This window comes from Oncorhynchus nerka, linkage group LG18 (assembly GCF_034236695.1).
Source record: "Oncorhynchus nerka isolate Pitt River linkage group LG18, Oner_Uvic_2.0, whole genome shotgun sequence".
NCBI classification, from domain to species: Eukaryota; Metazoa; Chordata; class Actinopteri; order Salmoniformes; family Salmonidae; genus Oncorhynchus; species Oncorhynchus nerka.
This window is the reverse complement of record NC_088413.1, coordinates 70,059,393-70,086,921: the sequence shown is the minus strand read 5'-3', so window position 1 is coordinate 70,086,921 and position 27,529 is coordinate 70,059,393. Positions and strand designations below refer to the sequence as shown.

At 41.6% G+C, this 27,529-nt stretch overlaps 1 protein-coding gene across 3 annotated transcripts in view; it reads left to right on the top strand.

Moving 5' to 3' along the window:
* Positions 1-27,529, top strand: part of LOC115146394 (probable E3 ubiquitin-protein ligase RNF144A-A) — a 73,676-nt gene that overhangs the window by 15,494 nt on the left and 30,653 nt on the right. For 2 of the 3 annotated variants that reach the window (XM_029688438.2, XM_065004315.1), the window contains exon 2: positions 25,119-25,269. In XM_029688438.2, coding sequence (XP_029544298.1) covers positions 25,135-25,269 — 135 coding nt within the window. In that variant the 5' untranslated portion in view covers positions 25,119-25,134. Of the gene's footprint in view, positions 1-19,064; positions 19,319-25,118; positions 25,270-27,529 lie in introns of all 3 variants that reach the window. The other variant, XM_065004313.1, reaches the window with a different exon arrangement.

The following is a 27,529-nucleotide window of genomic DNA, read 5'->3' as shown; positions in this document are numbered from 1 at the left end:
TTCTCTCCCTCGGTGAGCACTGTCACTGCGGGTTATGTTCAGAAATCCACAGGCTCGATTGGTCACGACCGGGCAGACGAACATTCCAAATAGTATCCGTAAAGTTCGTGGAAACATGTCAAGCGTTTTTTATAATCAATCCTCAGGTTGTTTTTACAACATATAATCGATAATATTTCAACCGGACTGTAGCTTCTTCATTAGGAGGGAGAGCGCGAGAATGTCTGCTCCAAGCTGTTGCGCATGCAAAACGCTGCTGGCACCCAGCCATCCAATGACGCGATGTGATCTTTTCTCGCTCATTTTTTAAAATAAAAGCCTGAAAATGTCTAAAGACTGACACCTTGAGGAAGCCATAGGAAAATGAATCTGGTTGCTATCCCTTTAAATGGAGTGTAGGCAGGCAATGGAACAGAGAGCATTCAGGAAAAACAGCACTTCCGGGTTGGATTTATCTCAGGTTTTCACCTGCAATACCAGTTCTGTCATACTCAGACAATATTTTGACAGTTTTGGAAACTTTAGTGTTTTCTATCCTAATCTGACAATTCTATGCAGTTTCATTTGGGTATGTTTTTCATCCAAACATCAAAATACTGCCCTGTACACTCAATAGTTTAATCTACCCATCGTGTCCAATTTCAAAAATGCTTTACAGCGAATGCACCACATATGATTGTTAGGTCATAGCCAAGTTGAAAAAACACAGCCATTTTTTTTCCAGCCAAAGAAAGGAGTCAAAAAAGCAGAAATATAGATAAAATGAATCACTAACCTTTGATCTTCATCAGATGACACTCATAGGACATCATGTTACACAATACATGTATGGTTTGTTCGATAATGTGCATATTTATATCCAAAAATCTGTTTACATTGGCGCGTTACGTGCAGTAATGTTTTGATTCCAAAACATCCGGTGATTTTGCAGAAATACTCATAATAAACATTGATAAAAGATACAAGTGTCATTCACAGATTTAAAGATGTTCTTCTGCTTAATACAACCGCTGTGTCAGATTTCAAAAAATCTTTACGGAAAAAGCATAATCTGAGAACGGCGCTCAGAACCCAAAACAGCCTGAGGAATATCTGCTATTTTGGATTCAACAAAGTTAGAAACAACACCATAAATATTCACTTACCTTTGATCTTCATCAGAAGGCACTCCCAGGAATCCCAGTTCGACAATAAATGACTGATTTGTTCCATAAGTCCCTAATTTATGTCCAAATAGCCACTTGTTGTTAGCTTGTTCAGCCCAGTAATCCATCTTCATGAGGCGCAGGCACTTCGTCCAGACAAAAACTTGAAAAGTTCCGTTAGTCCTTTAGAAACAAGTCAAAACATGTATGGAATCAAATCAAATTTATTTATATAGCCCTTCGTACATCAGCTGATATCTCAAAGTGCTGTACAGAAACCCAGCCTAAAACCCCAAACAGCAAGCAATGCAGGTGTAGAAGCACGGTGGCTAGGAAAAACACCCTAGAAAGGCCAAAACCTAGGAAGAAACCTAGAGAGGAACCAGGCTATGTGGGGTGGCCAGTCCTCTTCTGGCTGTGCCGGGTGGAGATTATAACAGAACATGGCCAAGATGTTCAAATGTTCATAAATGACCAGCATGGTCGAATAATAATAAGGCAGAACAGTTGAAACTGGAGCAGCAGCACAGTCAGGTGGAAGTTGAAACTGGAGCAGCAGCGTGGACTGGGGACAGCAAGGAGTCATCATGTCAGGTAGTCCTGGGGCATGGTCCTAGGGCTCAGGTCCTCCGAGAGAGAGAAAGAAAGAGAGGAGAGAATTAGAGAACGCACACTTAGATTCACACAGGACACCGAATAGGACAGGAGAAGTACTCCAGATATAACAAACTGACCCTAGCCCCCCGACACATAAACTACTGCAGCATAAATACTGGAGGCTGAGACAGGAGGGGTCAGGAGACACTGTAGCCCCATCCGAGGACACCCACGGACAGGGCCAAACAGGAAGGATATAACCCCACCCACTTTGCCAAAGCACAGCCCCCACACCACTAGAGGGATATCTTCAACCACCAACTTACCATCCTGAGACAAGGCTGAGTATAGCCCACAAAGATCTCCGCCACGGCACAACCCAAGGGGGGGCGCCAACCCAGACAGGATGACCACAACAGTGAATCAACCCACTCAGGTGACACACCCCCTCCAGGGACGGCATGAGAGAGCCACAGTAAGCCAGTGACTCAGCCCCTGTAATAGGGTTAGAGGCAGAGAATCCCAGTGGAAAGAGGGGAACCGGCCAGGCAGAGACAGCAAGGGCGGTTCGTTGCTCCAGAGCCTTTCCGTTCACCTTCCCACTCCTGGGCCAGACTACACTCAATCATATGACCCACTGAAGAGATGAGTCTTCAGTAAGGACTTAAAGGTTGAGACCGAGTTTGCGTCTCTGACATGGGTAGGCAGACCGTTCCATAAAAATGGAGCTCTATAGGAGAAAGCCCTGCCTCCAGCTGTTTGCTTAGAAATTCTAGGGACAATTAGGAGGCCTGCGTCTTGTGACCGTAGCGTACGTGTAGGTATGTACGGCAGGACCAAATCAGAGAGATAGGTAGGAGCAAGCCCATGTAATGCTTTGTAGGTTAGCAGTAAAACCTTGAAATCAACCCTTGCTTTGACAGGAAGCCAGTTTAGAGAGGCTAGCACTGGAGTAATATGATCAAATTTTTTGGTTCTAGTCAGGATTCTAGCAGCCGTATTTAGCACTAACTGAAGTTTATTTAGTGCTTTATCCGGGTAGCCGGAAAATAGAGCATTGCAGTAGTCTAACCTAGAAGTGACAAAAGCATGGATTAATTTTTCTGCATCATTTTTGGACAAAGTTTCTGATTTTTGCAATGTTACGTAGATGGAAAAAAGCTGTCCTCGAAATGGTCTTGATATGTTCTTCAAAAGAGAGATCAGGGTCCAGAGTAACGCCGAGGTCCTTCACAGTTTTATTTGAGACGACTGTACAACCATTAAGATTAATTGTCAGATTCAACAGAAGATCTCTTTGTTTCTTGGGACCTAGAACAAGCATCTCTGTTTTGTCCGAGTTTAATAGTAAAAAGTTTGCAGCCATCCACTTCCTTATGTCTGAAACACATGCTTCTAGCGAGGGCAATTTTGGGGCTTCACCATGTTTCATTGAAATGTACAGCTGTGTGTCATCCGCATAGCAGTGAAAGTTTACGTTATGTTTTCGAATAACATCCCCAAGAGGTAAAATATATAGTGAAAACAATAGTGGTCCTAAAACGGAACCTTGAGGAACACCGAAATTTACAGTTGATTTGTCAGAGGACAAACCATTCACAGAGACAAACTGATATCTTTCCGACAGATAAGATCTAAACCAGGCCAGAACATGTCCGTGTAGACCAATTTGGGTTTCCAATCTCTCCAAAAGAATGTGGTGATCGATGGTATCAAAAGCAGCACTAAGGTCTAGGAGCATGAGGACAGATGCAGAGCCTCTGTCCAATGCCATTAAAATGTAATTTACCACCTTCACAAGTGCCGTCTCAGTGCTATGATGGGGTCTAAAACCAGACTGAAGCATTTCGTATACATTGTTTGTCTTCAGGAAGGCAGTGAGTTGCTGCGCAACAGCCTTCTCTAAAATTTTTGAGAGGAATGGAAGTATCGATATAGGCCGATAGTTTTTTATATTTTCTGGGTCAAGGTTTGGCTTTTTCAAGAGAGGCTTTATTACTGCCACTTTTAGTGAGTTTGGTACACATCCAGTAGATAGAGAGCCGTTTATTATGTTCAACATAGGAGGGCCAAGCACAGGAAGCAGCTCTTTCAGTAGTTTAGTTGGAATAGGGTCCAGTATGCAGCTTGAAGGTTTAGAGGCCATGATTATTTTCATCATTGTGTCAAGAGATGTAGTACTAAAACACTTGAGCGTCTCTCTTGATCCTAGGTCCTGGCAGAGTTGTGCAGACTCAGGACAACTGAGGTTTGGAGGAATATGCAGGTTTAAAGAGGAGTCCGTAATTTGCTTTCTAATAATCATAATATTTTCCTCAAAGAAGTTCATGAATTTATCACTGCTAAAATGAAAGTCATCCTCTCTTGGGGAATGCTGCTTTTTAGTTAGCTTTGCGACAGTATCAAAAAGGAATTTCGGATTGTTCTTATTTTCCTCAATTAAGTTAGAAAAATAGGATAATCGAGCAGCAGTAAGGGCTCTTCGGTACTGCACGGTACCGTCCTTCCAAGCTAGTCGGAAGACTTCCAGTTTGGTGTGGCGCCATTTCCGTTCCAATTTTCTGGAAGCTTGCTTCAGAGCTCGGGTATTTTCTGTGTACCAGGGAGCTAGTTTCTTATGATAATTTTTTTTAGTTTTTAGGGGTGCAACTGCATCTAGGGTATTGAGCAAGGTTAAATTGAGATCCTCAGTTAGGTGGTTAACTTATTTTTGTCCTCTGGCGTCCTTGGGTAGGCAGAGGGAGTCTGGAAGGGCATCAAGGAATCTTTGTGTTGTCTGTGAATTTATAGCATGACTTTTGATGTTCCTTGGTTGGGGTCTGAGCAGATTATTTGTTGCAATTGCAAACGTAATAAAATGGTGGTCCGATAGTCCAGGATTATGAGGAAAAACATTAAGATCCACAACATTTATTCCATGGGACAAAACTAGGTCCAGCGTATAACTGTGACAGTGAGTGGGTCCAGAGACATGTTGGACAAAACCCACTGAGTCGATGATGGCTCCGAAAGCCTTTTGGAGTGGGTCTGTGGACTTTTCATTGTGAATATTAAAGTCACCAAAGATTAGAATATTATCTGCTATGACTACAAGGTCCGATAGGAATTCAGGGAACTCAGTGAGAAACGCTGTATATGGCCCAGGAGGACTGTAAACAGTAGCTATAAAAAGTGATTGAGTAGGCTGCATAGATTTCATGACTAGAAGCTCAAAAGACAAAAACGTCATTTAAAAAAAAAATATATATTGAAATTTGCTATCGTAAATGTTAGCAACACCTCCGCCTTTGCGGGATGCACGGGGGATATGGTCACTAGTGTAGCCAGGAGGTGAGGCCTCACTTAAAACAGTAAATTCATCAGGCTTAAGCCATGTTTCAGTCAGGCCAATCACATCAAGATTATGATCAGTGATTAGTTCAATGACTATAATTGCCTTTGAAGTAAGGGATCTAAGATTAAGTAGCCCTATTTTGAGAAGTGAGGTATCAGGATCTCTTTCAGTAATGACAGGAATGGAGGTGGTCTTTATCCTAGTGAGATTGCTAAGGCGAACACCGCCATGTTTAGTTTTGCCCAACCTAGGTCGAGGCACAGACACGGTCTCAATGGTGATAGCTGAGCTGACTACACTGACTGTGCTAGTGGCAGACTCCACTATGCTGGCTAACAGCCTGCTGCCTGGCCTGCACCCTATTTCATTGTGGAGCTAGAGGAGTTAGAGCCCTGTCTATGTTGGTAGATAAGATGAGAGCACCCCTCCAGCTAGGATGGAGTCCGTCACTCCTCAGCAGGTCAGGCTTGGTCCTGTTTGTGGGTGAGTCCCAGAAAGAGGGCCAATTATCTAAAAATCAATCTTTAGGATGTTTTTAACACAAAACATCTATAATGTTCCAACCGGAGAATTCCTTTATCTTCAGAAAAGCACTGGGACGAGAGGTAACTCAGTCGTGAGCGCGCGTCATGAGACCAAGGCACTCTTCCAGACCACTGACTCAGGGGTCTCATGAGCCCTTCCATTATAGTAGAATCCTCATTCAAGTTTCTAAAGACGTTTGACATCTAGTGGAAGCCTTAGGAAGTGCAAATTTATCCATATCTCAATGTGTAATCGTTAGGCCAAGCATTGGAAAAAGTACAAACCTCAGATGTTCCACTTCCTGGTTGGATTTTTCTCAGGTTTTTGCCTGCCATATGAGTTCTGTTGTACTCACAGACATCATTCAAACAGTTTTAGAAACGTCAGTGTTTTCTATCCAATGGTAATAATAATATGCATATATTAGCATCTGGGATAGAGTAGGAGGCAGTTCACTATGGGCACGCAATTTATCCAAAGTGAAAATGCTGCCCCCTATTCCTAAAAAGTGAACTAGTTATGTGACTTCTGAAGGTAATTGGTTGCACCAGATCTTATTTAGGGGCTTCATAGCAAGAAGAGTGAATACATATGCACGCACCACTTTTCCGCTTTAAATTTTTTTAAGTAATTTTTTTTCACGTCACCAATTTGGACTATTTTGTGTGTCCTTTGAATGAAATCCAAATAAAAATCCATTAATTACAGGTTGTAATGCAACAAAATAGTAAAAATGCCAAGAGGGATGAATACTTATGCAAGGCACTGTAGTTCAATGGTTCTCAAACTTTTTGACCCGCGATCCCCACACATGCGTGCACCCAAAATTGCTGCGTAAATGTAACCTGTCATTACAGCCATAAACAGTGAAGCATTTTCAAAACACACCACACAGAAAGAAACTGTTTTACACCTGCATTTTGAGATGAAAGTCAATCATGTTAGCAGGCAATGTCATGTCACATTGTCACTTCTCTGGAGTTGAGAGCAAGCAGGATAATACCTACCCTACCTGTATGCAGAGGTTGTTGCAGGAGATAAATGGAAAGCATGGTCTGTCACCACACTGTCTGCCTGCAGAATGCTTTTTGCCAACTGTGTAGACACTTTTTTCCCTCACAAATATCGTAACATATTCTTGCTAATGTATTACCTTATCCCATAATATTGAAGAGCTCCAGACATGTATGACCTGTTTCTGGAAACTAGGCGTATGTCGCGCGTCACTACTTCATAGGAGAGCTGTTTGAACGTAACCTTAAAAAACATTTTTTTTAGCAAAATGCTTTTGTTTGGCAGAAATGCCTTCTCGAACATGTGAAATTTCATGTGCCTTAATAACAAACTTGTATGCCATCTGTAAATACAAATGAAATTGTTAAATTACAAGCCTAGTTGGTTTAGCCACAGAAAAAGCCAGCAACCTTCCCGCTAGCCGTGATTGGCTGAGATAATTAGTGGGCTGGACATGCTGAGAGGTGAGTTTGGATTGGTCTACCATATAGCACGCTTCTGTCTATTTGAGCTAGTTAGTATGTGTTGGTAATTCTGTCTAACGCAGCTTTTTTTATGTATCACGTAGCAAAACTGCATAAGTGTCGCTCCACTTTCTTGTTCAGTGGAATTTGAGTATGATATCTAAGGAGATGGAGAAAACACCTGTCTTTGGATTACATCTTCAAACTAAGGGCAACCATGGCATTCGTGACAGGAGACGCGTCCATCTATGATGTATACGGGTAAGAAAGTGATGTTTCAAGTTAGTGTACTGTTAGCTAGCTAACGTTACGTGTATGATCTTATTATTTGTATGTCAGAGCCATTTGCTTGGGTAGCTAACATTGAATCTGTTGGTTGGTTAGCTACCTGCAGATTCAAGAGGGGTAGTAACGTAATGAGTTGGAATTATGGTTCATTGTTTAGCTAGTTATCTACAAGTTTGAACAAAAGACCCCCCTATGCAAGTATCCATTTCAATAGAATGTCACTGTGACAACTGTTCATATACGTTGGTTAGATACCTGCAGATTCATGCAGGGTAGTAACATCATGAGTTGTTGTTCATTATTTAGCTAGCTAGCTACCTAGCTACATGTCTTAACAGAAGACTCTACTATGTAAGTAACCATTTCGGGGTGCGTTCGTAAAATCAGTCTGACCATCCATTACGATTTCAGAGCACTCTCGTCTGAGTGTTCCAGAGTGCAGAAAAACTGATTTATGTCTGCAAAAAAAAACGTGATTAAATTGTTGCCAGCAGTACAGTTAGTCACCAATGCTTTGGATAACATAACAGCCTAACTAGCTCTGCTAGGGTGAGTAATGTTCCGTGATCTGTTCTCTCATTTGTGTCTGGAAGTAGCTAGCAAGTTAGCTTGGGTGCTTGACTGTTGTTTTTATTTTTTTATTATTATATACAAACGAGTACATAAACCTAACAGACTGGGTATTACATATCGAGATAAGACTTTGCCAAATTGAAAATGTATGGTACGTATTGCTGCTTTGTTTTAGCACTTTCTGATCATTTCAAAATAATGTTTTAATTCTGTCTTTAAAAATGCGGAGAGGGGTTTTGTTCTCCACCCACTTCATTTTATGGATTAAGAATCTGCAATGAAAAATATTTTTTTTTAACAAAAGTTCAATCGGGGTCCATAAAATTTTGATCAAAATAAGTCTTTCAAATTAACATTAATAGATTTTTTATTTATTTTTTTAACTACTATCTCGCTCCAATCCGACATAAGAACAGTCCCAAAATCAATGGGCAAGAGTCTCGGTCACATCCACAAATACAGATTTGTTAAGAATCGCTATTTTGAATCTGTGTATAATAAAGGTCTTTACAGGAGTGCTTGACTGCTGCTGTTAGTACAGAATGCTTGGATCAACCCTTAAAGAGATGATTGGTGCTAAAGAGATGGGTTGGTCTAAAGCTTAAGAGGGTGTGAACGATGCTGAATGGGTGTAGAAGGGCTCTCCAGTAGTAGTACCAAAACATTCAAAGGCCACAGTGAGTTTACAAGTTAATCAACTTTCAAAGCAAAAATGACTTGATATACCATTTTGTAGCTCTGAGTCTCTACTTTTATCCAATGTAAAAAAAACATTTTGCTACATAAGACCGAATTTGTATTTTATTTAGTTTTTTTGAGCCGGTCGCTCACATATAGCCACCCAAAGTAGGACTACTGGCTATCTGAAATATATGTAAATGATCAAAGAACTTGCCAGGTAGCTTAACCTTATTGTTTTGGCAAAGATTAGTCTGTAGTAGACTGCAAAACTGTATGTATGGATAATATAAAAGTAGGCATACTCTTATCAGGAAAAAACATAGAAAATTAAATGTGTGCTTTCTGGATATGCTCGCTCGCCTTTGCGAGACAACTGGTCACTGGTCACCAACAAGACATGCAACTTTTTGGTGCTGAAGCACAGATGAGGTTTTTTAGACAATTTGTTGCACTACCGTAGACCTATGCTAGAAACCAGATCAAATAGACAAAGGTAGAAATATATAAAATACAAATGGTATGCATATGTAGTCAAGTAAATGTATTAAAAAAGTATATTTTTCCTATTCAGTTTCATACTCTTTTTATTCTCCACTTTAAGAACGGCCCAACTCTGACGTTACCCCATTTGAAGGTGATATTTAATATTGTTAAGGTAAGGGTTTAGGATTCCGGATAGAACTAACACTTTGGGAAATACTGCACCAGCTTACCGGACCTGTGATTGACAGTTTGCTGATCCAATCAGAGGGCAGAGTGTGCATTTCACTAGCCAATCTGTTACAAGTTTTTCTTTGCATGTGTGCTGCTGATTGCGGCTTTTCTCTGTCTGCTTGGTGAGTAATCTATGGAGAATCTGCCACAAAATGAGTGATAAAACGCCTTGAGGCTCCAAGTCCAAATCAACTCAAGTTTTTATTTTCTATTAAGTCGAGTCTCGAGTCCTCACATTTGTGAATCGAGTCGGACTCGAATCCGAGTCACATGACTTGAGGAGTGCACCTCTGCTGCATACTATCTGAAAGAAAGACCTTTTACTTTCCCGTTGAATTGTGTTGCTGACCAGAACTGCTAAGTAGTTCTTGACTTGATGGCCTGGTGTGGCCTTGCTGGATCTTATTCAGACCACGTGGATGTGTTTAACAGAAGGGACAGCTCAGTCAGACTCTGCCCATAGTCTGTCTGGACACTGATTATCCCTCAAGTGCTGCTGCAGGGATTTAGAAAATGCCTTAAGTGGCGGGCCCTTGTGCCGGGATGACACATGGAGAGACTGTGTCCTTTGTTTAAGGGCTTTCACTGTCACTGCAGTTCTAGAAGTTAGAAATCTTAAAATTCTTGTCAATTTACTAAACTGCATTACACTCGAGGAAATAACCCTGTGCCATGACCTTTGGATTAGACTCCATCAGTGTCTGTCAGTAACCCTCCCTCAAAGTGGCCATGAAGTCACCATTGTCTAGAGCTTTACGTGCAGTCAGGGTAGTCCTCTAGGTTAATCAGTGCTATGATATGAGTAAGTGATCACACCTCCCTCCTTCTCACACTCTCTCCCCTCTATTGCTCTGGCTCTGTCCCCCCCTCTATTGCTCTGGCTCCGTCTCCCCCCTCTATCGCTCTGGCGATGGTAAAGTAGCATAGTGCATGCCTGCCCGCCTGGGTACTTCCTTCAGCCCTGCACCAGAATAGCTAGATCAGTGTTCCGGGCAGGCAGGCACCTGTGGAATCCAGGTGTTGATGATGTAACCAGTTCTGTCCCTTTCTTGGTCTCTGAGCCTAGGCATGATGAGAGCCTCTCTCTCGGGACCCCGTTAAGAAGCTAGGCCAGAGAGATTTGGTTGTATATAGGCAGATTTCTAGCTGGCAAAATGCTAAGTAATCTGCAACACCACATGACAAATTGGTGTAAGAAAAAACAAGTTGAATTTGACATACACTATGCATCTCAAATACAGTTCTGAACGCTGGACCTAGTATGGCTATTTCTGGACTTTGTATCTTGATCCAATTGCCTTAATCCAATGTGTTTTGCTCTTGTGGATCCAGTCTCATCTAGCACTTCTCTCTGGCATCAGCATGTGGCCTAGTGTAGCATATTGGCTTTTCCAGCCTGTGTGTGGCTCTGGGAAAGTGTCTGCTGCGGCCTGAGAGGATACTGAGTGAAGGCAGAGCTGATTTTATTACAATTTTTTTTTAAATCCCATTTACATAATTATTCAAACCCTTTACTCACTACTTTGTTGAAGCACCTTTTGTCAGCGATTATTGCCTTGTCTTCTTGTGTATGACACTACAATCTTGGCACACCTGCTGTATTTTGAGTTTTTCCCCTTCTCTGCAGGATGCTCTGTTAGGTTAAATTGGGAGCATCGCCGCACAGCTATTTTCAGGTGTCTCCAGAGATGTTCGTCCAGGCCACTAAAGGACATTCCGAGACTTGTCCTGAAGCCACTCCTGCATTGTCTTGTCTTTGTCCTTAGGGTCATTGTCTGAATGCTCTGGAGCAGGTTTTCATCAAGGATCTTTCTGTACTTTGCTCCGTTCATCTTTCCTTCGATCCTGATTAGTCTCCCAGTCCCTGCTGCTGAAAACATCCCCACATGCTTCACAGTAGGGATGGTGCCAGATTTGTTCCAGATGTGATGCTTGGCATTCAGGCTAAAGAGTTCAATCTTGGTTTCATCAGATCAGAGAATCTTGTTTCTCATGGTCTGAGAGTCCTTGAGGTGCCTTTTGGCAAACTCCAAGTGGGCTGTCACATGTCTTTTACTGAGGAGTGGCATCCATCTGGCCACTCTACCATAAAGGCCTGATTGGTGGAGGGCTACAGAGATGGTTGTCCTTCTGGAAGGTTCTCCCATCTCCACAGAAGCTCTATCAGAGTGACCATCGGGTTCCTGGTCACCTCACTTACCAAGGCCCTTTTCCCCCGATTGCTCAGTTTGGCCATTCGGCCAGCTCTAGGAAGAGTCTTTGTGGTTCCAAACTTGTTCCATTTAAGAATGATGGAGGCCACTGTGTTCTTGGCGCTTCAGTGCTGCAGAAATGTTTTGGTACCCTTTCCCAGATCTGTGCCTCGACACAATCCTGTCTCACACAATTCCTTCAACCTCATGGCTTGGTTTTTGTTTGACATGCACTGTCAACTGTGGGACCTTTTTATAAACAGGTGTGTGCCTTTTCCAAATAATTTGCAATCAATTTAATTTACCACCGGTGGACTCCAAGTTGTATAAACTTCTCAAAATGATCAATGGAAACAGGATGCACCTGAGCTCAATTTCGAGTCTCATAGCAAAGTTTCTGAATATTTATGTAAATAAATTTGCAACCATTTATTAACCTGTTTTTGCTTTGTCATTATGGGGTATTGTGTGTAGAAAAAATTATGTAATACATTTGAGATTAAGGCTGTAACGAAATGTAGAAAAGGGAAGGGGTCTAAATACTTTCTGAATGTGCTGTATATACAGTACCAGTCAAGTTGACACCTACTCATTCCAGGGTTTTTCTTTATTTGTACTATTTTTGACATTGTAGAATAATAGTGAAGACATCAAAACTATGAAATAACACATGGAATCATGTACTAACCAAAAAGTGTTAAACAAATCAAAATATATTTTATAATTTAGATTTTTCAAAGTACCCACCCTTTGCCTTGATGACAGCTTTGCACACTCTTGGCATTCTCCCAATCAGCTTCATGAGGTAGTCACCTGGAATACATCTCAATTAACAGGTGTGCCTTGTTAATTTGTGGAATGACTTTCCTCAATGTGTTTGAGCCAATCAGTTGTTGTGACATGGTAGGGGTGGGTATACAGAAAATGGCCATTTTTGCTAAAAGACCAAGTCCATAATATGGCAAGAAAAGCTCAAATAAGCGAAGAGAGATTACAGTCCTGATTACTTTAAGACTTGAAGGTCAGTCAATCTGGAACATTTTAAGAACTTTGCACTTGAAGAAACTTTGTCGCCAAAAACCATCAAGCGCTATGGTGAAACTGGCTCTCATGAGGACCACCATAGGAAAGAAAGGCCCAGAGTTACCTCTGCTGCAGAGGATAAAATAGTTAACTGCACCTCAGATTGCAGCCCAAATAAATGCTTCACAGAGTTCAAGTAACGGACACATCTCAACATCAACTGTTCAGAGGAGACTCTGTGAATCAGGCCTTCATGGTTAAATTGCTACAAAGAAACCACTTCTAAAGGACACCAATAAGAAGAGATTTGCTTTGGCCAAGCAACACGAGCAATGGACATTACACCGGTGGAAATCTGTCCAAATGTGATATTTTTGCTTCCAACCACCGTGTCTTTATGAAACGCAGAGTAGGTGAATGGATGATCTCTGCATGTGTGGTTCCCATCGTGAAGCATGGAGGAGGAGGTATGACGTTATAAGCCTTGCTGGTGACATTGTCAGTGATTTATTTACAATTCAAGGCCAAGAGTGCGATGCTGTCATCAAGGCTACTTTGAAGAATATAAAATATATTTTGATTTGTTTATCACATTTTTGGTTGCTACATGGTTTGATGTCTTCACTATTATTCTACAATCTAGCAAATAGAACAAATAAAGAACAACCCTGGAATGAGTAGGTGTCAACTTTTGATTGGTACTGTATGTGTGTAATAATGTATCATTGTGGAGTGTTTAAGAAAAGCTTTTTCAATGCATAGAAGTCTCCTGGCATTACAGTGAAATGTAAAGTTTCTACTATAAAAAGAACGGAAACCCCATTTAAAAAAAGTTATTCTGTCAGAGCAAATAAATGTGATTGTGGCTTGAGCTGTTTTGAGAAGTAGAGCTCAGAGCATTGAGAGACAACAGACTGTCAGCACAGTCAACCCTGGGCCCTTGTTCTCTGCAGCTGTCAATAAGGATATGCACATTGGCGTGCACACTCCGTCTCGTTTCTTCACCGATATGTGCAAAGAGACTGGGGAGGACGTCTACTGCTCAGTTTTAAGATTATGGAAAGTGTTGTTTTTTTTTTACATTAAAAAAAAAGAAATCCTTCTCAAAATCAGAACAACCCAAGCCTTTGTGTGGTCTGTGGTTGTCATTCTCTCTAAGGCTGTGTGAAGTTGTTTGGAATTCTCAAACCAGCACTAGTAGGTGTACAGCATCCAAAATATCTCTATGGCAACAACACTGTTGTCAATCTGACTGTTGACGTAGCAGTATGGATGAGTAAAAATATATACATTACTGACGGTAACACGTCCGTCTAGTTGAGGGTGTGCGCACTAGAGGTCGACTGATTTTAAAAATAATAAAAATAAAAAAAAGTTGTTATTTTTAATCTACGCCGATACCGATTTATTGGAGGACCACAAAAAGCCAATACCGATTAATCGTTTTTTTTTTTATTATTTTTTTTTTTTACTTGAAGAAAAAAATTATTTAGTTATATTTGGTTTAAATAATGCAATAACAAAGTGTTGGAGAAGAAAGTATAAGTGCAATATGTGCCATGTAAGAAAGCTAACGTTTCAGTGCCTTGCTCAGAACATGAGAACATATGAAAGCTGGTGGTTCCTTTTTAACATGAGGCTTCAATATTCCAAGGTAAGAGGTTTTAGGTTGTAGTTGATATAGTATCTATAGAACTATTTCTCTCTCTACCATTTGTATTTCATATACCTTTGACTGTTGGATGTGTTCTTATAGGCACTTTAGTATTGCCAGTGTAACAGTATAGCTTCCGTCCCTCTCCTCGCCCCTACCTGGGCTCGAACCAGGAACACATCGACAACAGACACCCTCAAAGCATTGTTACCCATCGCTCCACAAAAGCCACAGCCCTTGCAGAGCAAGGGGAACAACTACTCCAAGTCTGTGTCTAGCCTGTCTAGCCATTTCACATCGGTTACACCAGCCTAATCTTGGGAGTTGATAGGCTTGAACAGCGCAATGCTTGAAGCACAGCAAAGAACTGCTGGCAAAACGCACTAAAGTGCTGTTTGAATGAATGCTTATGAGCCTGCTGGTGCCTACCATCACTCAGTAAGACTGCTTATAGACTTATAAGTCTAAATATTGCTGTTACATTGCACAACCTTCAATGTTATGTCATAATTACGTAAAATTCTGGCAAATTAGTTCGCAATAAGCCAGGCTGCCAAAACTCTTGCATATACCCTGACTCTGCGTGCAATGAACGCAAGAAGTGACACAATTTCACCTGGTTAATATTGCCTGCTAACCTGGATTTATTTGAGCTAAATATGCAAGGTTTAAAAATATATACTTTTCTGTATTGATTTTAAGAAAGGCATTGATGTTTATGGTTAGGTACAGTTGTGCAACGATTGCTTTTTTTGCAAATGCGCTTTTGTTAAATCATCCCCCTTTTGGCGCAGTTGGCTGTCTTTGTTAGGAAGAAATAGTCCTCACACAGTTCGCAACGAGCCAGGCGGCCCGAACTGCTGCATATACTAGAGGTCGATTATGATTTTTCAACACCGATACTGATTATTGGAGGAACAAAAAAGCCGATACAGATTTTAATCGGACAATTTAAAATATATATATAAATATAAAAATATATTTGTAATAATGACAATTACAAAAATACTGAATGAACACTTATTTTAACTTAATATAATACGTCAAAATCAATTTAGCCTCAAATAAATACTGAAACATGTTCAATTTAGTTTAAATAATGCAAAAACAAAGAAGAAGTTGGAGAAGAAAGTAAAAGTGCAATATGTGCCATGTAAGAAAGCTAAAGTTTAAGTTACTTGCTCAAAACATGAGAACATATGAAAGCTCGTGGTTCCTTTTAACACGAGTCTTCAATATTCCCAGGTAAGAAGTTTTAGGTTGTAGTTATTATAGGACTTTCTCTCTCTACCATTTTGTATTTCATATACCTTTGACTATTGGATGTTCTTAAAGGCACTTTAGTATTGCCAGTGTAACAGTATAGCATCCGTACCTCTCCTCACTCCTACCTGGGCTCGAACCAGGAACACAACAGCCACCCTCGAAGCAGCGTTACCCATGCAGAGCAAGGGGAACAACTACTCCGTGTCTCAGAGCGAGTAACGTTTGAAACGCTAGCTAGCCATTTCACATCACATCGTTACACCAGCCTAATCTCAGGAGTTGATAGGCTTGAAGTCATAAACAGCAGAGCTGCTTGCAAAACGCACAAAAGTGCTGTTTGAATTAATGCTTACGAGCCTGCTGCTACCTACCATCGCTCAGACTGCTCTATCAAATCATAGACTTAATTATAACATAACACACAGAAATGCAAGCCTTATGTCATTAATATGGTTGAATCCGGAAACTATCATCTCGAAAACCAGACGTTTATTCTTTCAGTGAAATACAGAACTGTTCCGTATTTTATCTAACGGGTGGCATCCTTAAGTCTAAATATTCTTGTTACATTGCACAACCTTCAATGTTATGTCATAATTATGTAAAAATCTGGCATTTTTAAAAATATTTTAGTAATCGGAAGGTTGCAAGTTCAAACCCCCGAGCTGACAAGGTACAAATCTGTCGTTCTTCCCCTGAACAAGGCAGTTAACCCACTGTTCCTAGGCCGTCATTGAAAATGTGTTCTTAACTGACTTGCCTAGTTAAATAAAGGTGTGAAAATAGAAGAAATCTGCCAAATCGGTGTCCAAAGTTCAGATTTCCGATTTGTTATGAAAACTTGAAATCGGCACCAATTAATCGGTCGACCTCTAGTGCGCACTTAGTAAGCAACATGGTATGGGGAAAATGTCATTTTGGGCCATGGTCGCACACCGCCAACCAAAACCAAGAAGGATTTCAATCAGACACAGCTGATGGAATATGCATCGTGTCCCTGCCTCAACCTTTTGGGGATTTGAAAGGAATTTACAGAGCCCTATTTAAAGCACCACAATCTCATGAATATTTACGCTGTGTCATTGAGCGCTGCCTAAACCTCGGCTCGCTGGCTCGCTTGGCTAATGGCACATTTAGGAGGTTTAGCGAGGTGTTGAAACTGGACCGGGGCCTACGGCAACATTCATTACCACCTCCTCTCCTCCCCCTTGTCTCGAGAATAGAGAAAAACGACACCATGACTGCTCTGCAGAGGGATGGCGACGTGCCCAGTAGGCATGAGACTGGTTGTGTCCTAGTTACCCGTGCATGAAGCCTATCTGACTGCGTCCATCCCAAACAGCACAACATTTAGCTTAGTCTACCCTTCTTCCATCAAAGCTACAACTACATCTAGAGGGTGGTCTGTCTGTACAGCCATTGAATACCTTTACTGTCACACTTAACTAATAATCCAGTTCAGTCCCTCCACAGCATTAAAGGAAAGAAATCCACCCAAAACCAGTCATTCCTTTTAATTATATAGTTTCAAATAACTGTGAGAAACATGGAAAATCTGCAGCTTAAGTCGACTACAAAATCCACAATGCAATGTGCTCTCTATGGTTTTGATTCCAAAACATCTGGTGATTTTGCAGAAATACTCATAATAAACATTGATAAAAGATACAAGTGTTATTCACAGAATTAAAGAGACTTCTCCTTAATGCAACCGCTGTGTCAGATTTTTATGGAAAAAACATAATCTGAGTGGTCCTCAGCCCAATCCAGCCAAATAAATATCCGCCATGTTGGAGTCAACAGATAGAAATAGTTAGAAATAAATGTTATAAATATTCACTTACCTTTTGATGATCTTCATCAGAAGGCACTCTCAGGAATCCCAGTTCGACAATAAATGAGTGATATGTTCCATAAAGTCCATAATTTATGTCCAAATAGCCACTTGTTGTTAGTGTGTTCAGCCCAGTAATCCATCTTCATGAGGCGTGAGCACTTCGTCCAGACAAAAACTCTAAAAGTTCCGTTACAGGTCGTAGAAACAAGTCAAACGATGTATGGAATCAATCTTTAGGATGTTGTTAACATAAATCATCAATACGGTTCCAACCGGAGAATTTCATTGTCTGAAGAAAAGCACTGGAACGAGTCGAACGACTCTGTCGTGACTGCGCGTCACGAGCCTGAGACACTGCCAGACCCATGACTCATTCAGCTCCCATTCCCCCCTCCTTTATAGCAGAAACCTGAAACAAGTTTCTAAAGACGGTTGACATCTAGTGGAAGCCGTAGGAAGTGCAACTTGACCCCATAGACACTGTGTATTCGGTAGGCCAAGCTTTGAAAAACTACAAACCTCAGATTTCACACTTCCTGGTTGGATTTCTCAGGTTTTCGCCTGCCATATGAGTTCTGTTATACTCATAGACATCATTCAAACAGTTTTAGAAACTTCAGTGTTTTCTATCCAATACTAATAACAATATGCATATATTAGCGTCTGGGACAGAGTAGGAGGCAGTTCTCTCTGGGCACACTTTTCATCCAAAAGTGAAAATGCTGCCCCCTATCCCAAAAATGTTCAATTGCAAATTTCTCGAGGTAGGAATATCTGCAAAATATGATTCATTTTCTCATTCGTGAGAATACATCCTCCTGAGTTATGAGTTTGGCCAGTATTGAAAACTGTTTATGATGGTTTTTGTGATCTAAAAGTTGTATTCCTATTATCTTCCAGTGTAGTGAGAGCGACTTCATCACAGTGCTACATCATACCAGCCTGGTTTTCTGCCTGCTTGAACGCCAATAACTCAGATAAACATGAAATGACCCAGGGAATTGATAGAACATCACTCAGAGATAAACAAAAACAATATAACATTCAAAGTGGGTGAACCTTTCCTTGTAAGGACAGAAAACCAATTGTTTGATGTCTGGGCCCGCCCGCCCTTCACTATTCTACACTACTCTCGGCATGTCACTTCAGATCCTCATTGAGGGGAAAGAAAGAGTGTGCCCCAAATAAAGGACCTCTGGATCCCTTTGGGTTATGAATGTAGGTCAGTTGGCTGGGGCAGAAGAGAACTGGAGAGCGGTGAAGAAGTGTGGCCTCCTGAGTCTCTATATTACAGAAACGTTGGTGACGGTGGAATGGAAACCAATGTCCTACATTCTAAATTTGTGACCGGTGAGGCAGACGTTCGTAATACGCAGCTTTTCAGTCACAGCATTTTGTTTCGATAACGGCCGGGCCTGGCACGAACTTATTATTTGCATGGGTCACTAGCAGCAACAGTGTTCCATTCTTTGGATTATTTTATTGCTTTCATAATGTTGTGTTGAATCATTTGTGCCATTGTGAATCTTGAGCTAACATTTTGGTGTGTGCATGTTGGGGGGAGATGGGTAGAGAAATCGAGTAATCACTCTTGATTTACCTGAAAATATTTAGAACAATACTGTCAGTGTTACTGTCGCACATTGCAACGTGCTTTTCACCTGCTCCTAGTCATGGTTTCCCACTCATCCAGAAACGGTGAATGCATGACTTCCATGGCAACCAGAAGTTAATGAATCATTGTGTTCTTGGCACAGGGCCAGGGGTGACCTTCACAGAGAGAGAGGAGTTTGACACCACGCTGAGTCCACCAGGCCGGTGGCCCTTGGCCCTCAGACCAGCATGGCGCACACACATGAACGGACACTATTATGCACACGGCCAAACATGCAGACTGCATGAGAATGAGGCCTCTAGGTTATGGTGCATTTGATGAACTCAATCAGGAGAATATTCCTTCTTCATCTGCTCGTGTTGAGTAACTAATGCAGCGTGGACAGCATTTAGCACGGTTAGTAAACATATATGTGAATATATTGTGTTAATTCGTTTCCTTTGTGAATAGGCTTGCGGCCTACAGTAGGTGGTTCCTGTCAAAATGTATTATGGTTAATTGTAGTTGAGGGAAAACACAAGATTACATCCTTTCTTTTGTAGTACGCCCAGGCTAGAAATGAAGCAACGTTTCTCAGGTCTTCGTGATGTAGCTGGGATGTCTCCATTTGGGATTAGGATGGTTTTTAAATCCTTGCATACAAAACATTCCTTGGCTAAGACAATGAAATAGCATTGACTTGTCCTCTGTCTAGCTTGCAACATCAAGGATGTCATACTCTGACTGCCTCTCAGAGAAGTAGTTGTTCTACTTCAATCTGTCAACGCTGCTGTCATCTTGTTCTTTTATGATTCCAAGACATTACAGTTGGGCACGTTCCTTTTTATGGCAATGTCAGTTTTGTAAATAATGGAAAAACACTTGTCATTTGAAAATGTTCACAGCCATATGTCAAAGAACATGCAGGCTTCAAATCAACTGTTAGAAATATAATAGTGTCTGTCTTGTTGTTTGAAGGGCTTGACTGCTAACAGGGGTATACGTGTGCTCCGTCTGTCGTACAGCGTATGTCCAGTGGGAGCTACACAACAAGGTGACAAACGGCAGCGCTGCCAAAAACCAGGTGACTCAGGAGACTGAGGATATTGGCAGATGGCCACGGTGTGACGGAAACACTGGACGCCGAGGAGACATGACACAAATGAGTGCCGACGCCTCTCTTAATTACCTGTCTAGAGCGAGGAGTGCAGCGAGGGAGGAACATGATGATGGCAGGCCCACAAAGCACGTCCATTAGAGGCCTTGATCAGACTAACAAAATAGTGTTGTGATTGTTAGCCTAGCCTTTTAGCCTCAATTACCCTGGTAGCCTAGTCGGTTAACCTAGCTTTGCCTATTAGCATTGTAACTTTTGATTTGTGGTTTGGACTTTTGAACTTCCATTAGGTTAAGATCAGTCTGTGTGTGTCATTTTGAGGAACTTACAGTAAGTGAAAGCTTAAGGATGCTAAACGTTCAATGAGATTAGTGTGGCAGCTTTTGGCTGGCCAGCATGTGGTTTGATTGACTCAGCAGTCAGCCTCTCTGGTCTTCTTAGTGCTTCATTGATACGGTCCTTGAGCCTAGCATTTGCATAGAGAGCTAAAAAAAACTTCTTATGATTTCACTGTAGGAATATTTATGTGAAACCATTTCCCTGAATGTTAGGTCTTCACCATGGTTCCAACCATTTCAACTGCCATTCATTTCTCTTCTGACTGAATGCACACCAACGTTGAGTTGCCTCTTCACCATCCCCTCCGCAGTGGAAGTCAATGAAACACTCCTCAGAATGACAGCTTTCTTCACAGGATTAGATGCATCTTACATGCATTGCTCCAGTGTTCACTTTAGTAGGAAGCACTTCCAGCAGCAATTGTATCACATCTCTGACCCATTTTTTTCCCCTTTCTATTTTTGTTTCTTCAAAAAAAGCTTTCAAACTTTCAAAGGTTGAATTGACCAGGGACAAGTCATCAGTTGTTTGACAGCGCTTTTGTCTCTTTGAGAAAGGTAAACCCTGTCCACCATCACAGCCCCTGCATTTTGCACTAACACACAAGGACGACTCGTGGTTTGGCCGCTTCACAAAAGGGAACCTGTGTTTTGGAGTGTGGAAAACAGAATGTAGGGATGGGCGTTTGACATTTATTTACTATTCAAATAGACATTTTGTCAGAAAATTAATTGGTTGAGAGTAAATAGCAGAATGTCCGCTGTTAACCTCTACCATGTGTATTTGCGTCATTCTGATTTTTCTCTGGTAGCAACAGCAAAAGAAGACATTTTTGCCATGATAGGACTGATTCTGTTACAAAAAATACTTTCTGGGGACTTTTTGCATTTGTGTCGTATTGTGGAACTCTGTTAGATGAGCATCTGTAATTGCTATTTAAAGTAGGGAGAAATAGCATACCGATGTCAAGGCCGCCTAGAGGGCTAAATGTGCACCAGTAGCTTAACTCAACGTTGTAAAAACTACATTCAAAAGTTATTAAATTAAGAATTTCAAATGTCACAAGGATCATTTAATTGAAAGTTTTTTCATTGTTAAAATCGGCCCAAAAAAATTCGAACACTAACGTCTCGTTTAACCTTGCCCATCCCTAGTAGAGTGCATCCGCTCCGAGAGGAGCCTCGGTAGACTATATATAGGTCTTACGTAATCAAGTTTGATATGACATTATGTAATTACAGAGAGAGCTGCTAGACCAGGTTCAAATGAGAGCCGTTCTTGACCAGAGTCTCTGTCTGCATCGTAGCCCAGGAGGTGTTGAATGTTGATATTAACGAGTGATGGCAGTGCTTATCACAGCGATTTAATGCAGGGCTCGGCTATGGTGTCATTTGAGCGGTAGGGTGCAGTGACAGACGGGGAGAGGGAAGGGAGGCTTGTCTAGGCCTTTTTGATGACGAGTGGGACTGGGAATTGCCAGGGACCTCAATATAATATTGTCACGATACTTAGTGCTTTCGGAAAGTATTCAGACCCCTTCCCCTTTTCCACATTGTGTTATGTTACAGCCTTATTCTAAAATGTATTAAATAAATACAAGTCCTTATCAATCTACACACAATACTCCATAATGACAAAGTGAAATGTTTGCAAATATATAAATGAATTGATACCTTATTTACATAAGTATTCAGACCCTTTGCTATGAGACACTAAATTGAGCTCCGGTGCATCCTGTTTCCATTGATCATTCTTGATGTTTCTACAACTTGGACATGATTTGGAAAGGCGCGAGCACACACCTGTCTATATAAGGTCCCACAGTTGACAGTCCATGTCAGAGCAAAAAACAATGCCATGAGGTCGAAGGAATTGTCCGTAGCGCTGCACGACAGGGTTGTGTTGAGGCACAGATCTGGGGTAACGGTACCAAATGTCTGCAGCATTAGAGGTCCCCAAGAACACAGTGGCCTCCATATTCAATGTCTGCTTTTTTATTTTTACCCATCTACCAATAGGTACCCTTCTTTGTGAGGCCTTGGAAAACCTCCCTGGTCTTTGTGGTTGAATCATTGTTTGAAATTCACTGCTCGACTGAGGGACCTTACAGATATTTGTACGTGTGGGGTACATACAGTTGATGAGTTAATCATTCAAAAATCATATTAAACACTTTTGCACACAGTGAGTCCATGCAACTTATGTGATTTATTCAGATTTTTTTTAAATTTATGCTTGCCTTAAAGGGGTTGAATATGTGAAGATTACCCATTTCCTCTGATGGAAGATGAATTATGTAGAGATACTGTAGTATACAGGATATGTCCATTTATAGTTACTTGGCTAGCTCCTCAAAGTACCACTGCCCCACTTTCTATACAGCCCTACTCTCTACTGTACACTTTCACTATCTAGGTTGCTCACGTAATGTGTTATGGAATAGTTCAATGTTGTACATTCATAGATGGATGTATACATTCTGTGCAGTTATAGCAATATAATGCTAGAACTGCTCTCAAATCCCCCAGGATACTACACAATGTGTACACACACACACACACACACACACACACACACAGTGTTTTCTGACACCATTTACATATATTTTGTATTATTATTGACAGGCTCTAACCCTGTATGTTGTCGGGAGCTTAGACTGCAACTCCGGAAGGCCAGACTCCGGCACTTCCACTTATTTGTTAGTTAATCTATAAGATAAGAATGCAAACTTTCTTGTCTGTAGCCGTGGTTAACCACGTTGACTTACGGCCTCCAGCATATTGATTGCTGCCGTAATGTGTCGTGCCAGACATGCAGTAGGTCTATTTTTAAAATTTGGTGTGTGTGTGTGTCACGGAGCGATAATGGACCACCTGGTAAATAATGCAGCGACGGGAGGGCACCCTTTTGAGTTGCACCACCTTTTGTCATGAGAACTTTGCTCTCTCCTCTCCTCCGGCTCGCCTTAGAGAATCTCTCATTTGTCTTTGATTCTTATTTACCCCAGCTTAACCAATCCACAATACATAGAGGGAGCTTTATAGTGTACACGGTCTGTATAATGGCGGTCTATCCACCTTGTACTACTGTTGGACAAAAATGACAACCTCTTCAATGAGGCTCTCGTTGTAAAGACAGCCGTATAATGCACATACCATTTCAACAATCATATGGCGATCTATAGTGCTAATGTGATTCCACTTGCTGCTGTGATGGCTGGCCCTGGCAGGTTTTCACTTGGCAGCCAGTGAGTCTTGTCTTGGCATGTTTGATTGGTGTAGAGTAGATGGGCTTTTAGCGCTCTTGGCTAGCCTCCCACTGCTTGGCCTGATGAAAGCAGGCCCAGTGTACTACACTAATGGATAGGAGGCTCTCCTCTCGCTCCCTCTCCCCCCTCTCTCGTTCTGCCTCTCTCGCGTCCCCTCAACCTGCCTGCCTCCACTGAAGAGCTGAAGGGAAGACAGAGTCCACAAATCAAGGGGAATCACTTAATAGTTAGGAGGTGCCCATTTCAGTTGCTTTGTCACTAGATTAATAATTTACCACATCTGATTCCCAGGACTTCTCCCTGTCTGTTTGACACAGGGTGGTTTTGGTGACTCCCCATGCAGCACGTTGACCTTGACACAACCAGACAAACAACACTGTTCCTATAAACGACTCACACTGGCCAGTGTGTTGTCAGCTTGGCAGACTTAGCACAGGTCAGGACATGTTCTCTTCCTGCAGCATGTGTAGACAGACTCATTCTCAGTCCCTATAGCAGCCTCTCCTTTTGTATTTTTTTTAGGGGGTAGATCAGCTTTAATATTGCAGATTGTGGGTTCTATCTATGTAATTGTCTGCATTATTTCCAATCCCCCATATGTTTTTCTTATTTTCCCCTGACCCTACCATCCCTCCCCTAATTGAAATATACTAATGGACAACAACGCTTAGGCTTCTACTTCCAGCTTATACATTTTACAGACACAGTACATTTTACATTAGTTAACTAGCCACTCATCCTTTCTGCCTCCTTCCACTTTTTGGTCTCTGAGAGGGAAGCTATTGTGTTAGTGCTCACTGCTCAGACAAGTGAAAGCTATGTATCTGCCCGGCCCCTCCTTTTCTCTCTCGTCTCTCCCCAGTTGCCTAGCAGCGATGGGAGAGTTTGACAGTGTTGACATTTACTGCACGGGGGCAGTTCCTGTAAACACTCAGAGACATTAAGTGACTGCTGTCTCTTCCTCTCCGGTCTCAGCCAGGGTGGATGAAAGGCAGTCAGAATCAGAGTTGAGAAGGTCCAAAATAAACCCTTTTCCAAATTGAAGAGCGGAGATGACGGCGAAGGGAAAGTGTTCTTTTAATACGACTGCTTTTATCTCGGGGCAAAAAGCAACAAGACGCTCGCTGCAGGATTAGAGATGTATTTATTCTGTCTGAGAGCATCCAGAAGGGAAGTGATTGTTACTGACAAGGTGCGTTTAGGCAACGAGCTGGTGTCACACTGCCTTTCTGACCAATGCAGAATGACACAGCGAATAACTGCATGTCTGGGACATGGGGACAGATCATGTAGATGCTCATTACTGAGCTATCTTCATTCACACATTGTGAATCTCATATCAGTTTTCCGTTGTCTGTGAAATGACAAACATTAGCCATTCTGCGTCGTAAACCTATCATTAAGAATACCAGTTGCAGAGCTGGAAGAGCATCAAATTCTCTGATTCATCTCAGGAAATGTTTTTAACCAGGGCTCCTCTCTCTTGCTCTCAGCTCTGTGCCAGGCAAGATGACCACAGCCAGGTATCGGCCCACCTGGGACCTGGCACTGGACCCGCTGGTCTCCTGCAAACTGTGCCTTGGAGAGTTTCCCCTGGAGCAGATGACCACCATCACTCAGTGTCAATGTGTCTTCTGTACACTGGTGAGTGCACTTAAATCGTCTGTTCCCTATCTTGTCAATATGTCCCCTGTGTGCACCGTAGTGTGTATGTGTTGTGTTTTACACAGTCCTTGTCAATATGTCCTCTGTGAAAGAGCCGTATCCGTGTTGCCCATGTTAACGTCCTGAAGAATAGTGTTTGTTCACCCACGATGTTATGCCTAAGGAGTCATGTGCTTTCTACCTCAATATGTGGATAGTGAAGTACTTGCAGTGAATACTATGCAATTGTTTCTTCCATATAGATCCAGTGTTTACCACTGCCTTTGAATGCACAGATCAATGTAACAATATAACTGTCAACAAAGTGAAAGGAATTCTTACATGGCTGGAGGTTGTGAGCACATGCATCGCATACCTAGATCTAGGAGTGAGCAACTCCTATACATGTCAGTCCATGGTATTCCTCTACCTGGGTCAAACACTGAAACCTCAATGAGACCTCAACTCCCTTCTTGATCTTGCAATTTTGTTTGTAATGTATCTACAGAAATACAATACTGGTCGTAATTTAACTTAGAAAATTATGCATTAAAAGTAAATAACTGCAACAAATATCTTAGTTAGGATTTAAGGTGTCTTCCAGTCAGTGGGCCTACATCAAATGTATTGTGTTTTGTCTGTAATTGACATATTGAATATAAACTCAGTAGCAAGAGACTGAATGTACTGTAATGGTTTGGTAGGGGATCTCTCAAACCAGTCCGCTATCATTTATATATTTGAACAATGGGAACAATAACTGTCTGGCTGTCTTAGGGATGCACGATATATCGGTGAACATATCGATGTCAAGTTTAATGGTGATAAAAACCGATGTCAAAGCTACCATGCATACCTACAGTTGAAGTCGGAAGTTTACATACACTTAGGTTGGAGTCATTAAAACTTGTTTTTCAACCACTCCACAAATGTATTTTTAACAAACTATAGTTTTGGCAAGTTGGTTAGGACATCTACTTTGTGCATGACACAAGTAATTTTTCAAAAATGGTTTACAAACAGATTATTTCACTTATTATTCACTGTATCACAATTCCAGTGGGTCAGAAGTTAACATACACTAAGTTGACTGTGCCTATAAACAGCTTCAAAAAGTATGGCTTTAGAAGCTTCTGATACGGCTAATTGACGTAATTTGAGTCAATTGGAGGTGTACCTGAGGATGTATTTCAAGGCCTACCTTCAAACTCCGTGCCTCTTTGCTTGACAGCATGGGGAAGTCAAAAGGAATCAGCCAAGACTTCAGAAAAGAATTGTAGACATCCACAAGTCTGGTTCATTCTTGGGAGCACTTTCCAAAAGCCTGAAGGTACCACGTTCATCTGTACAAACAATAGTACGGAAGTATGAACACCATGGGACCACGCAGCCGTCATACCGCTCTGGAAGGAGACGCATTCTGTCTCCTAGACATAAACGTACTTTGGTGCGAAAAGTGCATATCAATCCCAGAACAACAGCAAAGGACCTTGTGAAGATGCTGGAGGAAACGGGTACAAAAGTATCTATATCCACAGTAAAACGAGTCCTATATCAACATAACCTGAAAGGCCGCTCAGCAAGGAAGAAGCCACGCCTCCAAAACCGCCATAAAAACTCTACGGTTTGCAACTGCACATGGGGACAAAGAGAGTACTTTTTGGAGAAATGTCTCTGGTTTGATTAAACAAAAATAGAACTGTTTGGCCATAATGACCATCATTATGTTTGGAGGAGAAAGGGGGAGGCTTGCAAGCCGAAGAACACCATCCCAACCGTGAAACACGGGGGTGGCAACATCATGTTGTGGGGGTGCTTTGCTGCAGGAGGGACTGGTGCACTTCACAAAATAGATGGCATCATGATTATAAATATTCACTTACCTTTGATCTTCATCAGAATGCACTCTCAGGAATCCCAGTTCCATAATAAATGTTTGTTTTGTTCGATAATGTCCATCATTTATGTCCAAATTCCTCCTTGTTGTTAGTGCGTTCAGCCCAGTAAATCAACTTCATGACGCACGAGCAGACAAAGTCCAAGAGTTCCATTACAGTCCGTAGAAACATGTCAAACGATGTATAGAATCAATCTTTAGGATGTTTTTAACAAATCTTCAATCATGTTCCAACCGGAGAATACCTTTGTCTTCAGAAATGCAATGGAACGCAGGTTGCTCTCACGTGAACGCGCGAGACCGAGCTCGTGGCTGCTGGCAGACCTCTGACTCATTCCCCTCTCATTCGGCCCCAGTCACAGT